The sequence below is a fragment of the Typha latifolia genome, chromosome 4, assembly GCF_019914945.1.
Source record: "Typha latifolia isolate L0001 chromosome 4, TyphaL0001v2, whole genome shotgun sequence".
NCBI classification, from domain to species: domain Eukaryota; kingdom Viridiplantae; phylum Streptophyta; class Magnoliopsida; order Poales; family Typhaceae; genus Typha; species Typha latifolia.
Genome location: NC_133089.1, coordinates 1,957,885 through 1,971,162, shown reverse-complemented (window position 1 = coordinate 1,971,162; position 13,278 = coordinate 1,957,885). Strand labels below are relative to the sequence as shown.

Below are 13,278 nucleotides of genomic sequence, written 5' to 3'. Positions count from 1 at the left end.
GAGAATTATATTAGTTTATGTTTTTATAATGTCTTTATTTTTATAGTTGAGTCCAATTTTATTTCAAATTTGATGAGGCTCTATTTAGGCTTGAATTGATTTTAGCTTAAAATTACTTATTGATTAATCTATTTAGGTTCGAGCTCGACTCAAGTTCAAAATTAGCTCGAATTCGATGATGTTGATCAAAATTCGGCTCGATCAATCTCGGGTCCACTGCACCCATACTCGTTAAGGGAAGATATTCTACGATAAAAACAAAAACGAGGTTGTCAAACGAGAAAAAACGGAAATTCATAAAAAAGAACAACTGTCTTAGCAGTCCAGCCAGTGATGAGAGGACTCCAAGTAGACCTTTTAAGAAGAAGAAGCAGCCTTACATTCATAACTTGCTGAAAAATACCAATACAGATATATGGGATACATTGATATCTTCCAACACATAATAAAAGGCAGGCAACAATGCAACATAATATATATTATATATAACTTCATCACTACATAAGTTAGTACTTAGTAGTATGAAGTGCTACTACTCCAGAAGGCGGCGGTGGTGGTGGCGGTGGCTGCGGTGGTGATGGTGGTGGTGGCGGCGGAGGCGGTGGTGGCGGTAGATGAATCTACTCGGGAGGCGGTGCGCTGGCAGACGCACTGAAGGAGGCAGCGGCGGCAAACCTAGCCTTGTTGTTATGCATCCAAACCTTAAACATGTTCCTCGGCACGCCAATCTCCCTACACATCCTCTGCAGCGCCGCCTCGTTCTCGCGCCGCATCTGCCACCCGACACTCTCGGCGAAAGCCCTCATCCTCTCCTTCTGCTCCTCTGTGTACCTCGCCCTAGTCCTCGGCGCGCGCCCGACCTCCATCTGATCGACCGCAACGTACCTGTTAGGCGGCGGAGCCTGCTGCTGCGCCTGCTGCTGCTGCTGCAGCGCGGCCCTCCGAGCCAAAGAGACATAGTTCGGAAATGCTGGCAATGCAAGCAATGCCACGGTAGGCGGCAGGCGGAAGGGCGGCCCAGTCGTCGGGCGGTGGAAGCTACGGTGGCAGCCGCATGCCGCGCAGAGGAGCCCGTCGGCCCCTCCACCGGCCAAGAACTGCGCGCAGCCATCTTTTGCCTGGCCACCGATGGCTGCTGCGTGGTTCCTGAGGCACTCGCCGTAGTTCTCTCGCCCATTCATTGCCATCTCTCTCTCTCACACTCTCCCTCTCTATCTCGCTTAGTATTGAAGGTGGGAGAAGAAGGGTGCATCTTGTCCTCTATTTATAGCCAGTAGGAGAGGAGAGCGTTACGAAAGTAAGTTTGGTAGTGTACGGGTTCAGGTTTCCCGGTTTGCAGATTAGTGTATCTGCGTAGTTGTAATGGGTGTATCTTTTAATGATATGCAGATATATGTAGTAAGATACAGTAGAGATTTGTTGGATTATCAAAACCACTTTCCATCGCCCACCATTTTGGGGTCTAATACTGCCGAATGAGATGTTACTCGCGAGCGTTATGAAGGGGGGAGGGGTTGGCAGACGAAGGAAAGTTGATACGTGGATACATGCATGGATACTGCGGATAAACTCGTCTTGTGTATTTGGTTGTCTACGGTTTCATTTGCAAGAAAGTTTTCTGCAGCTCTGCGTTAAGAACGAGGGGATAAGATTAACTTAATTAGTTGGTTATGAAGGACAAAGGAAAAGGATAATGAGTAGGAATAATTCAGCACCTAAGCAACTTTGGGTCGATAATCTTTATGGTCAAGGGTGTGGAATTATTTTGGTTTAATCACACTAACACCTTGATCTAATATATATCACTTAAGAAGTAGAGAAAAAAAAAATGCAACAATCAAACCTTCTAAACTATGTGGATGCAAAAAAAAAAAAATGTTACTTGGAAAATAATAAAGGAAACTAAATGGATCTCGAGTGTGCAATTTTTGATCTGGTAAATACTTTAAAATGAATATTTCATCACAAAAGAAAAGAATCAAATACCAATTTGCCGAAATACCTAGCCGATGATAAATTGAGATGACTTTCTTGTGACCTCCCTGAAAACATCGTATTTAATCGTTTAACTTCATCCCATGGCGGCCTCCTTCTCCCACCTCTTTCTTCTCCTTGTTATCCTTGTCGTAAAAAAATGGAATATCTGACTATGAGGCGAAGGTAATAGCGAAACTGAGGCTGTTATGGATCGTGAAGACACAGAATAGAGGTCATAGTACTGGACGAAGGAGTCGGAGAGCGGAGAAAAAAGAGGACGCCTCAAGGAAAATTGCCCTTTTCTTATCAAGTGCGGAAGAAGGATAATAACGCAAAATGCTTCACGCATGACTATTTATATTAAGAAAAGAAAACGGTAGTCTCATAAAAAGTTACTTTGGATAAGCGAGCACGTTTTTTAGTGTGTATCGACTTGGGAGAATCATTAGATACGCACCAATACATTAATTATAACGGGTCGTAAAATTTGAATATTAAAATTGTCAGATACGTGCAATCAATATGTTAGCTTATTTAGCAATGCATTCGGACAACAACGGGTACGAGATCAGCCAACTCCTACTCCCAACTCCTTTTGGCATGTTTGAATAGTTTAGAGGATCCATTTTTTTATCTAACAAATATTAGGTCATACATAGTTTTGGAGCGTAATTGGCCATGATATTTTTTTTTTTCATAATTAACACTAAAAACTTTTAAATATTATAATTACTACTACATTCTTCAAAGTATTATAATTACCATATACATCATTATGCTCTTTTTAAAATGTCATTTAGTTAGTTAAATCTATTTCATCTTAATATTAAACATAATTTTAATCCAAAAAAAGACTATTTTAATTTTATTTAAATTATTAAAAATATTTTAAAAAAACATTCAAAATTATACCCAATACAATAGTACAATGAAATGTATATTTTATATGAGATAAAAATTATTGAGAAATATTTTATACTCCAAATTAAAAAAAGTAGAGGTATTTAGTCATTTATCTGTATTTATTCACTTTAATAATAATTTGTTAGAAATATTCTATTAAGAATTAATCATAATGACATTTTTGAAAGAATTATATAATTTTGACAGTAATTCTGATATTCAGCCTCAATCCTTGGGAGCCTAGGTCGCCAAGGGCCGCCTCTTGGGTGTAGCAAGTTCTGACCAGGGCGGCTGCGACCCTAAGGCTGGATGCCAAGTTCTTGTTGACAATGGTCGGACAACCAAGGCGGCCGCTACTACTTGTCTGTCAACAGTCCCATGGTGCAAACAACCTCGGGTCATGCACGTGGATCTCTTTAAAGAAGATCTGGTGGTGGTCAAACTCTCGATGAACGTAGATGGCCATCGGAGCGACTCCTTCGAGAGAAGAGGGGTCCAACTTAACATACAGTATTCTTTCGCTCCCTGTGGTGCTGCCACCACTGCTGACCCTTAGATATGGTGGCCGCACCGTCACTTCCTCAATCTATGCTTTCCTTGTAGGCGCCACATCAGAGCTGTTGGGAAGGGTGGCAGTTGTGGTGATTTTTGCCTGCGGCTCTAAGGGTCTGCACTTTCTGTTGGAAGCTTTCCTAGAATTGGTTGCCAATGAAGAGCTATATCCAAACTTTGCAAACTTGCTTGGAGAAGAGTTATGCGTTGCGTGGCCTTTTCGGCGAGACATGTGACCACCATTTTTCACACGTAGGTTCAGCCTCGAGGTATGGCATAGCCTATGTGAAAGCATACATGTGATTAGGCTAGTGGTGGCCTCGGATTGGCTTACCTATGCATGGCATAGGGAATCGAGCCATGCAATGCGGACGAAGGGTCTTATAGCTTCAACGTTGTGGCATGTGTGGAAGCAACGTAACATGACTGCCTTTGGCGAGGCTCCAGCGAGCTCTAGGACATTAGTGTTCTGGGCTCACGAATATGAAGGGGTTGCCAACAAACCCGCCACACTCAATGTAAGGAAGGGTGCTAAGTATGTGGCGTCGAGTAAGAGATGGGTAAAGATTACATGTGATCATCGAGCAGGTCGAACCAGGATCGAGCTTTCATGCTGCGCCGGGCGGGCAAAGGCTTAGCCCATGCCAATCACTACCATCTCGGGCTCGGGTTGAGCTGGGTCTAAATCGGGTGGGTTCGGGCTTGATTTGGGCGGGTTCGACCTAATAATCATGTCTAGTAAAGATCAATACAGACGATGCATTTTTAGCTCGATGTGTAGTAAGGTGATGTGAGCGCGGTCGCAAGGAATGATAGGAGGGAACTGCTATGGGCAGACTAAGAACGATGCCCTAAGACCTTTGCCCTATATGTGGAGTTTGGGCTACCAGAATGGTCTAAAGGCCGTGGCGTTAGCAGCGAGAGATGGCTAGGATTCTTTAGGGTGAGGAATATAGGTCGTGGAGAATTAAGAACCTAGTAGATGAGTGTATCTATCTCGTGAGAGGATTCATGAATATTTTGATTGTATGTATCTAGCACGTGTTCCATAAGGCAAATCGAGCGGCCGACTAAACAGCTGCCTAGGGTAGACTAGGCTCGAAGAATATTTTGATTGAGCCGGTAGACCTAATCCCCTTTGATTTGTGTAATATCCTCCTTTTGGACTCCTCCTCAGTCTAGCAGGGTGAGGGGTTATATATATAGCTCTCCATTTCAAAAAAAGAAGAATAATAAGAATAAGAATAAGAATGTATTGTGTGGTATACATCAAGAAACAGTCAGCCACCTGTTTTTCAATTGTCGGTTCAGCCTGGGATGTTGGATGGAGCTTGGGTGGTGATTAGGGGTTCCTCAGTTATAGGTGAGAGAGGACTGGCTTATGACTAGGCGGCATGCTGAGGCTTAGATGAACCAAAAGTTCCAAGTATATATTTCAGCTACGATTGGCAAATCTGGAAGCAGCTTAATGCAATTTTTGGCCCAAAGGGATCTACCATCCAAGTGTGGCAATCCGCAAAGCTATTCAGATGGCTAAGGACTATGCTAAAGTAACCATTAACAAAATCATCACTAGCGCTATGAAGAATGTTAAGTGGAAAGCTCCAAAAGAAGGATGGCTAAAGCTTAATACTGATGGTAGTTATATGCCCGACTCTTATCAAGGGGGTGTTGGGTTGATCATCCACAATGCTGAGGGTAGTATGGTGTGTATGACGTGGGAACCTTACCCTAATATCTCTACTTTGTTTGCAAAATTTTGAGCCATTTGTTTGGGGTTTCGCATGGCAAGTAGAGACCGAAAACAGATTCTTTGGAGGCAGCTCAAACTCTTCGCAAGGAAGCAAATGCCCATGGGTGGCTAGGAAATATGGTGATTGAATGCCTAGATCAACTTAGCTTCAGTCTTTCTTAATTGTTTATGGAGTTGGGGATGCTAATAGAGTCACTGACTTGGCTGCAAATCGGGCTAGAGAATCCTCCTCGCTTGTGTTCTTGGGTCCGAACTCTTTCTCCCAGATATTTTGTGCTCTAATTTTGTTCGATTCTTCTAGCCGGGTAACTGAACAGACGAAGCCCGCTAAATATAGCTTAATATTTCAAATTAATAAAAAGAAGAATGTAGTGTTAATTATGATATTTTGAAAATTTTCGGCGGCAATGATGTAGAAATCCCATTAACCTTTTATTCGTCGGGCCGTGATACAGACCAAATTCGGCTTAGGCTAGGTTGGCCTGGTCCGCCTATAAATTAAATAATTTGGAGGGGCTTTTTGAAAAATCGATTCTCTTCTACTTCGGATGTAGGAATTTAGTACACGGGCGTGTGTCGACCTATATTGGCCATCTTCCTCTCGCCGATCCCGATCTCGTGCGTTCCTTGAAATCCGGCAATGGCGTCACTTCTCCAGCTGCCCTCCGATGACTCCGTCCTCCTTATCGTCACTCATTCCAATGTCAAGAGCTTCTCCCCCGAGGTCCGCTTCTCTCTCCAGGTAAGCTTACCACCCTTCTCTCTCTCTCTCATCTCTCTTCTTTCTATTCCTTCTTTGGTTAACACCAAGTTGGCGTCCATAGATGAGCGTGGAGGCCATGAAGGAGAAGCTATGGAAGAAGTGCGGCACCTCCGTCGACTCCATGCGCCTCGAGCTCTACGACGACGCCGGATCCAAGGTCTGCGATTTAAATGAGAGTATCAGGCCGCTTGGATTCTACTCCCCTCTGGATGGGTTGGTTCGCGTCGCCTTGGTTTCTTGATTATGATCTTGCTTACCATATGTTCGACGAATATCCTCTAAGGAATTTTGTTGGTTTTCTTAGATGGGTGGGTTTAATTGGGTTTAGGGCATTCTGGGAATGTCGAATAGAGATGCAACGTATTGAATTGAGTTATTCTACTTGTTGCGATAGGGGAATTTGAGAATGATAGCTTATTGACTGATTGGAATCTTGTGGATAGTTATAATTTGGCTATAGCAGCAACAAAGTTTAGAGATTTAGGGGAAGCGCCAATAATTGAAGCTGAAAAACCATGCTGGCTAATTCAGGATTAAGTAATTTAGGACCCTTAATCAGAAGTGGAAAATAGCATAGAGCTGGCATATCTATTGTGATTAGTCGTCTCGTGAAAATATATAGAAATGAGAAGTAGCTTCAAGTAATTGCCATCTCATTCCAGCCCGAAATTAACTTTTTGATTATATATCAACCAGTCAATCTAATGCTACTTTATTGTGCCAAATTATTTTAAAAGATCCTGAGACTTTATTTTAAATATTAAAGTAGGCAGTACATTTTCATGCATTTTATCGTTACACAACGTGATGTTTCTCTATTTCTCCATTTAATTTGATTTCCTGGATAATCTGAAGGTATCGGCTGCATATTATAGATCTGGACCCTTCCTCAGTAACCTCTGGTGGCTGGTTGGAAGACACTTCACTTGTTGAGAAGTACACAATTTCTGAGGAAGCATACAATAAACTTGGTAGTAAGTTCCTTAATTTTCTTTACTGTATCTATGACAAAAGATGCAGATCATCTAATTTTTGTTGGCTTGCTTGGAAATCTGTGTTGTGTTGTCTGCTACATAATTATGCATATACAAGTTTCTCACATTTACATGCTGTCCTCGAAGACCCACTGTCTTCTGGCAATGAATAATAGTACATTATTTTTACGACATGTAAACAAAATTTTATTTTATTTTATGTGAAAACAAATTTACAATAATGCAATGTACCCTTGCCATGGTGGGATTGCTTAATAATTTGTTGAGCATACCATAGGAAGCGCAACATAAAAAAGTAGTGTTGGCATATGTTTAGTAGGAAGCTATAACTGAATCATTTCACATGAGTTTTTCAAACTCAACTATAAGACCAACAGAAGATTAATGCAAAATGTCTCAATGGTCTGTTCATCTGATCTGAACATGTCAATAAGATTAGCCCCATGAAAAAACAAGTTGAAGTGCCTAGTGGATGTTTTGGTTCGGGATAATTTTCTCTCTGTACCTTAATATGGCGAGGCAAACTTCTTTTGTATATTGAATCTTTTGTAATTTTTTTGTCATTACTAACATGGTGCAGCTTCGTTTTGTTTTGTCAGCAAATTTTCGCAAATTCAAGGAAACAATGGTCTCTCAAAATCCTACGGGCAATGATAGAAAAGTAAGTCTTGTCGGTCTAGAGATGATACTAATAGTACTGTCCCATATGAACTTTTGCTAAAGTACTTGTATGAGTTATCCTCTGTGCATCTTCAGTTGGCTTCATTGTAACAATTAAAACTCATCTTATTTCACTCTTGATCTTCTATAGTACATATCAAGATGGGAGGTTGGAGAGGTGACACTTAACTCCTCTCTTTCTTTCCCATTTCATTTCCTTTGTATGCTTCTACACATGTCTATAGTTGGCAAAAGTTATTTTGTGTTGTTCTCTCAAATGTATTTAATGAAATTTCTTATGGAGCATAACCTTGTCAACTTGTTGCTTTTTGGTCCTGCAGCTGCCAGATGACTACATGGAAGACATGTGTGCCAATATCAAGGTTAGCAAATACCTTTTTTCAGGCTGCACAACAATAGGTTGAAACATAAACACAAATCCACCTATCCATCTTCATGGCTGTCCAGCCGCTTTAGGCTGTGATGGTTTCCTGTGCACATACTGAGTTTGTTCTCAGGAAAAGTTACCTTGACCATAAGCAATTGCGAATAGGTATTTGGAGAAGTTTCGTTTTTAGATTAGCCAAAAGTTGTGGTATATGAGTGTAGATCACATTTATGGTTTGTACCAACCAACATAATTGTATATTGTATCCCTCAGAATGTTCTGTGCACCACATTATCTAACTCGAAAATGGTGTTGAAAAAGTCTCTGATTGGATGTCTCTATCTATATGACTCTGAGTTCGGATTCTTCTGACGTTTCAGTACCAAGAGTGCTAAAGTTGGGTAATCTGGCTTTATTTTATTGTTGAAAGTGACTGGTTATGCAGAGAAATATGTGTTGCATTATTGAGTCACTGGAAACATCTATCTTATTTGGAATCGTACATAAAAAATGGTGATAAAGACTTGCTTTTCTTTTCTTACTTTAATGGCTAAGGGCGATGTTAGGGGCTTTTTTTTCTGGATCACAGTTTTCAATCTGTGAGTCTGAAAGATGATGCCGAGAACAGAACTTTGTGCTTAAATTTCTATGCTCCTACATGATCTTCTCTTAAGCTCTGTCTTATGTGTGAAACCTTACGTGAATGAAACTTTGAATGTGTAAGTAAGAATTTTATGCTTTTGGTTGAATTTGTTTGCTTTTTAATTATTTTTCTTTTAAACTTTTTAAATGACATAGGTGGGAAATAGATGTGAAGTGGAACCTGGTGCAAAGAGGGGAAGTGTGAAGTTTGTTGGTAGAGCTGAGGCTTTAGGGCCTGGATTTTGGGTTGGTATACAATATGATGAACCCCTGGGAAAGCACGATGGCATGTAAGTGGATATGTATACATATATTTTCTACTTCATCGAAGCATATCTATTTCATTTTATGTTTATCTGATTTTGGAATCTCAGAATTCTGAGACACTGTTCTACCATTAACATTTTGTTGGTTACAAACTATTTGAAGCTATAGATAATTATTCTGTGAAATTTAACTGATAATTTTTCATAAATATCTAGATAGGTGCTGTGTTATATATGCACCTACTTTGTTCTTTGGATTGAATCATTGTACATTCTTAACGTGAATATATTAGCTTTTGGAAATTTTGTTATCTATCACACATAATTATGTTATATGCTATAGCTTCGTGTAGACATATGCTGCCCCTAGTTTCTTTTTTATCATTCAAAAATTTGAAGGGTAGATATGGGTTGTTGTAGACATGCTGCCACTAGTTTTTTTTTGTATTTAATCATTCAAAAATCTGAAAAGTAGATATAGGTTGTACAAATGGCCAATTCTATCTAGATATAAAGATACTTAGATTTTACTAAATTTTAGCCTAACTTATATAGCCACACAATCTATACTTCAAGTTATGTGCGTTCTCGAGATATTATTTTAAATTAAATGTTGTCAAGATATCATTTAAAGTCGTCGCAGTGCCAAACTATTCTTTTCAGACACGATATCACTGAACATTTAATTGAGTTGAACAATTGAGTCATAATTATTTCAAGTTGAAATTGGCCCTACGACCTCGTTAATTATAGGGAAGGTACTTACTAACTTACAAGAGTTGATTTGTATAGTGCCACTAGTTAAATAGATTGTTCACACTCGGAGAGGAAAGAGGAATGATTTCAAGACAGTTTCTATATATATATATATATATATATATATATATTTCGCTGATGTTTCATCATTTGTATTTAACGGTGTAAACAAGCCGAGCTAGAGCAAAATGGGCTCAACTCGGCTAGGCTAGTAAATATTTAATATAGGCTCAGCTCAATAACAATATCGAGCTAGCTCGGTTTTCAATTTTTTATTCTATATTTACTTTTTAGCTATAATAATATAACCTTTTGAGGGTAGAGTATAAAGATGATTTTTAACTCTTCATTTTCTGATGTGGAACTAAATATCATCCAACCAATTTAAAATTTAATTTTTTATATGTAAAATTTAGGATTTAAACCCACATTATTTTATTTGAGATTAAAGTGCATTACCAACTTTGCTTTAGTATTTCCTGCTGGAAAACTCAGCTCGGCTTGTATTGTCTGTTACATTTGGTGCATTTTAATAAAATATATGAATACTGCTGCTGGAAGTATTCATAAGATGCTTAAATATTTACATGAAAATTAATAATAAAAAATATTCATATGAAAGGACAGTTCACCTTTTTACTGTTAATATTAATATTACATTCTGTTGTATTTCGTAGGGTGAAGGGCATACGTTTTTTTGATTGCCCTCCGGGACATGGTGCTGTTGTCAGGCCTGACAAAGTCAAGGTATTACGGCATGCTAATGCAAAATTTCTTCTTCGTGTTGTAATTAATTATTTAAGAAGGTATATTACAAGTCCATAAATAACAGTTTATTTTCCGGTATTCTCTATTTTCGTGAGATGATATAACCAACGTTGTCTCTTTCTCTGTCCTATGTTTGACTACTAGTTTGGATTTGATTGCTAACAGTCATTTCATTCATAGGTTGGGGACTTTCCTGAGAGAGATCCATTTGACGAGGAAGAGATATAACCAACTCTGGTGGTGTTCAATACACCTGGGTTTCTGCTTCCTTTTGCTGATAGCACTGGAGTTCCTTGTACTTCCCTGTCCCAATTTGACTTAAAAACTTTATTATATACACCAGATTGTGCAAATTAAATTATCAATCTGCTCCTCCACTCAGAAGAATTGTGTTGCAGTATCAAATTTTTGTTTTCCTTCTCAGAGACTAGTTAAAGAAGAGTTGAATCAATGTTTTTTAGAAGTATATGCAATTGCAGAAGTTTGTATCAGTTATAGAAACTGCATTTCAGTTTCAATATAGGAATAATCTGACTTGCCCTTATTTGGTCCTTGATTGGCTTTGTGGATGATAACATTTTTGTAAGAAGAATGAGGGCCACATCGTAACACCATTATTTACTGCTTTGTAACTCGATAGGAGCTATTCTACTTACATTATAGACTGGAGCTGATGGCTTCTCCAGCACATAGTGATCAGTAACTTGTACGCATTTTATTACGATCTATAAACAGAATTCTAGCAATATTCTTTGTAGGCAGTGATGTATGTGGAGGTATTCTTCTGATCATTTTTAAGCTTTGGAAGCAAACCTCACTGACAAAGAGGGTGTTCTAATTGTAATCGTTATGTTTCCGACTACGACTCTTTCATCTGTTATTGTTTGTAAACAACGATCTGAATTCAGGATTAGAAATGCAGTATAACTGTATAAGAGTAACCAAGATTGCGGATAATGAGCTAGGATAAAAATTAAAATGAGACAATACTAAGTACACAAGCAGTGGACGATTGATGATTGTTCAACAGTACTCGTACAATGGTCAGATCAAGTCTTTGCTTTACACGAGAGAGAGAGAGAGAGGAAATTTTTTGTTAGAGATTACTTGCAGAGAGACTACTAAGCCAAGAGCCAGAAATTTTTTTGCCATCGAGTGCTGACCAAGTAACCACCCATCCCCATGCTCTGCTTCCTCACTGCCAGCGTCAAACATTCAGCTCTGTTGATGCACTGCTCCACAAATTCCTCACTGCTGCTCCGAAATAAGCTAATACAAAAATCCCAAGACAAATGCTGATGAGTACCATTTCGATTTGCAACCTTCTCTTAGATCTAATCTATCAAATGCATGCTAACAGGATGGGAGATCTGAGTGGACTTACCAACAGAGTGGTGATGGCTTGCTCTGCCTCAGTACCAGCACAGAGGCCTCTAACTTCTTCACTTGGGTGAGGACTGTGGAAAGCTTGGGCCCTTGGATCACAAGTGCTTCTACCTCCACCTAAACATCAAACAGATCTTTAACCAAATAGAGCAGCAAAGTTCATCAAACTACATTCAAACTAAGTATAAAGGGCTAGAAACAAAGCTAAGCATTACCTCAGGCTTGCAGGCCTTACAAAGAGAGCCAAGAGAGTTTGCAAGGTTAGGAGCATCTTCCCCTCCTCTTGGGTGGAGGTGAGGCAGGACATGGAGAAGGGTGAGGAGATCACCCTTATTGGCTACATGGGTCAGGGCCCACATCATAGCATGCTTTGCTCCACTGCTCTGGTCTATCACAACCATCACCCTCTTCTTGGCCACCATCCCATAACTCTCCTCCATTTTGCTCCACCCTCCACAACCACCGCCATTTCCACTGCAGCTCTTCTTCTTCCCCCACCTCTTTGAACCCCCTGCAGACTTGGAGCAGTAGGAGTAGTCCCACATCTCCCTACCACCTCCATTGACACTTAGCTGCCTCAGAAAGGACTCACCATGCTCCTCGCTCCCCATCTTCTCAAACTTTTCCCTCTCCTAACCTATCAAGATATGTTATAAGAGAGAGCGAAGTAACTAGTAGTAGTGAGATGGGCTGCTTCTTGATGTTGTTGCTTTATGAAGGACAGAGGAAAAGGGAAATTTTTTTTTTCCAAAGCAAAAATACAAGTGAGAAAAAGTGGAGTCACGGGAATGGGAGAAAGATTGCCCTTTTGTTCTTAGATCTTTTATTTTACAGTAAGGCTAACATATAGGTTGTGTTCTGAGAGAGAGAAGAATCTTGGGTTATTAGTTTAAGCCTTGTGGGTGGGCTTGTTTCAAAAAGATAAAAAGAAATAGAAGGGATGGATTAGTGTTTATACAGAGATTGATTTCTTTATCTGCCATTTCTGTGGGAAAGTTTCCTAACTCAGGATCATGATGATTGGTGATGTAAGAGGTACAGAGAAGGTAGAGGGTGGTTGTCAGATGTCAATGATGCTGTTGATGTTCATGTGAAAATATACGTTGGGATCCATGCATGGATATGCGGGCCATGTTGCTGGATAAAAGCAGCATCTTAGACCATCCAAATGGGTGATCTTGACGGAAATGATCTACTGATATACGTGGCAAATTTGTCTATAAATAGTTTTTCTTTTTCTTTTTTTTTTCATAATTAAGATAGATGGCCCACCTTTAGTTTTTAGTAGTTGAGTTTTAATTCACGGTTTTGATCCCCCTTGTACCTGTTCATATTGAGATTCACATTTGATAAATTTTACATTAATTAGAATGATATATATACACGATTTAAATTTAGTATATCTTTCTGTTAAAGATTTAATTCTTGTGATTTATTTTTTAAGAGACTTAATTAAATCGTCTAACATA

At 39.4% G+C, this 13,278-nt stretch overlaps 3 protein-coding genes across 3 annotated transcripts; 1 reads left to right on the top strand and 2 right to left on the bottom strand.

Annotated features, from left to right (window-relative positions):
- Positions 1 to 620: 620 nt before the first annotated feature.
- Positions 621 to 1,181, bottom strand: LOC140787610 (zinc-finger homeodomain protein 6-like). Its single transcript, XM_073136616.1, has one exon. It carries the CDS (start codon positions 1,179 to 1,181, stop codon positions 621 to 623), a length of 561 nt encoding a protein of 186 aa, XP_072992717.1.
- Positions 1,182 to 5,712: 4,531 nt separating this feature from the next.
- LOC140785452 (tubulin-folding cofactor B) lies at positions 5,713 to 11,169 on the top strand. The gene is made up of 8 exons (XM_073133271.1): positions 5,713 to 5,927; positions 6,010 to 6,161; positions 6,804 to 6,922; positions 7,543 to 7,604; positions 7,945 to 7,986; positions 8,790 to 8,923; positions 10,333 to 10,402; positions 10,604 to 11,169. The coding sequence occupies exons 1-8, from the start codon at positions 5,826 to 5,828 to the stop codon at positions 10,649 to 10,651; spliced, it is 729 nt and encodes a 242-aa protein (XP_072989372.1). The 5' UTR covers positions 5,713 to 5,825; the 3' UTR covers positions 10,652 to 11,169.
- A 248-nt stretch (positions 11,170 to 11,417) lies between these two features.
- Positions 11,418 to 12,878, bottom strand: LOC140785746 (uncharacterized). The gene is made up of 3 exons (XM_073133724.1): positions 12,025 to 12,878; positions 11,808 to 11,926; positions 11,418 to 11,692 (listed from the first exon to the last, which is right to left on the bottom strand). Exons 1-3 carry the CDS (start codon positions 12,418 to 12,420, stop codon positions 11,545 to 11,547), a joined length of 663 nt encoding a protein of 220 aa, XP_072989825.1. The 5' UTR covers positions 12,421 to 12,878; the 3' UTR covers positions 11,418 to 11,544.
- Between the last annotated feature and the right edge of the window lie 400 nt (positions 12,879 to 13,278).

Coding starts and splice junctions, on each gene's coding strand:
- LOC140787610 (XM_073136616.1), bottom strand. CDS start 1,181: ATGAATGGGCGAGAGAACTACGGCGAGTGCCTCAGGAACCACGCAGCA.
- LOC140785452 (XM_073133271.1), top strand. CDS start 5,826: ATGGCGTCACTTCTCCAGCTGCCCTCCGATGACTCCGTCCTCCTTATC. Junction 7,605..7,944: donor CTACGGGCAATGATAGAAAA/GTAAGTCTTGTC, acceptor TTGGTCCTGCAG/CTGCCAGATGACTACATGGA. Junction 8,924..10,332: donor CTGGGAAAGCACGATGGCAT/GTAAGTGGATAT, acceptor TGTATTTCGTAG/GGTGAAGGGCATACGTTTTT.
- LOC140785746 (XM_073133724.1), bottom strand. CDS start 12,420: ATGGGGAGCGAGGAGCATGGTGAGTCCTTTCTGAGGCAGCTAAGTGTC. Junction 11,927..12,024: donor GTAAGGCCTGCAAGCCTGAG/GTAATGCTTAGC, acceptor TTTGATGTTTAG/GTGGAGGTAGAAGCACTTGT. Junction 11,693..11,807: donor AAGCCATCACCACTCTGTTG/GTAAGTCCACTC, acceptor TTTTTGTATTAG/CTTATTTCGGAGCAGCAGTG.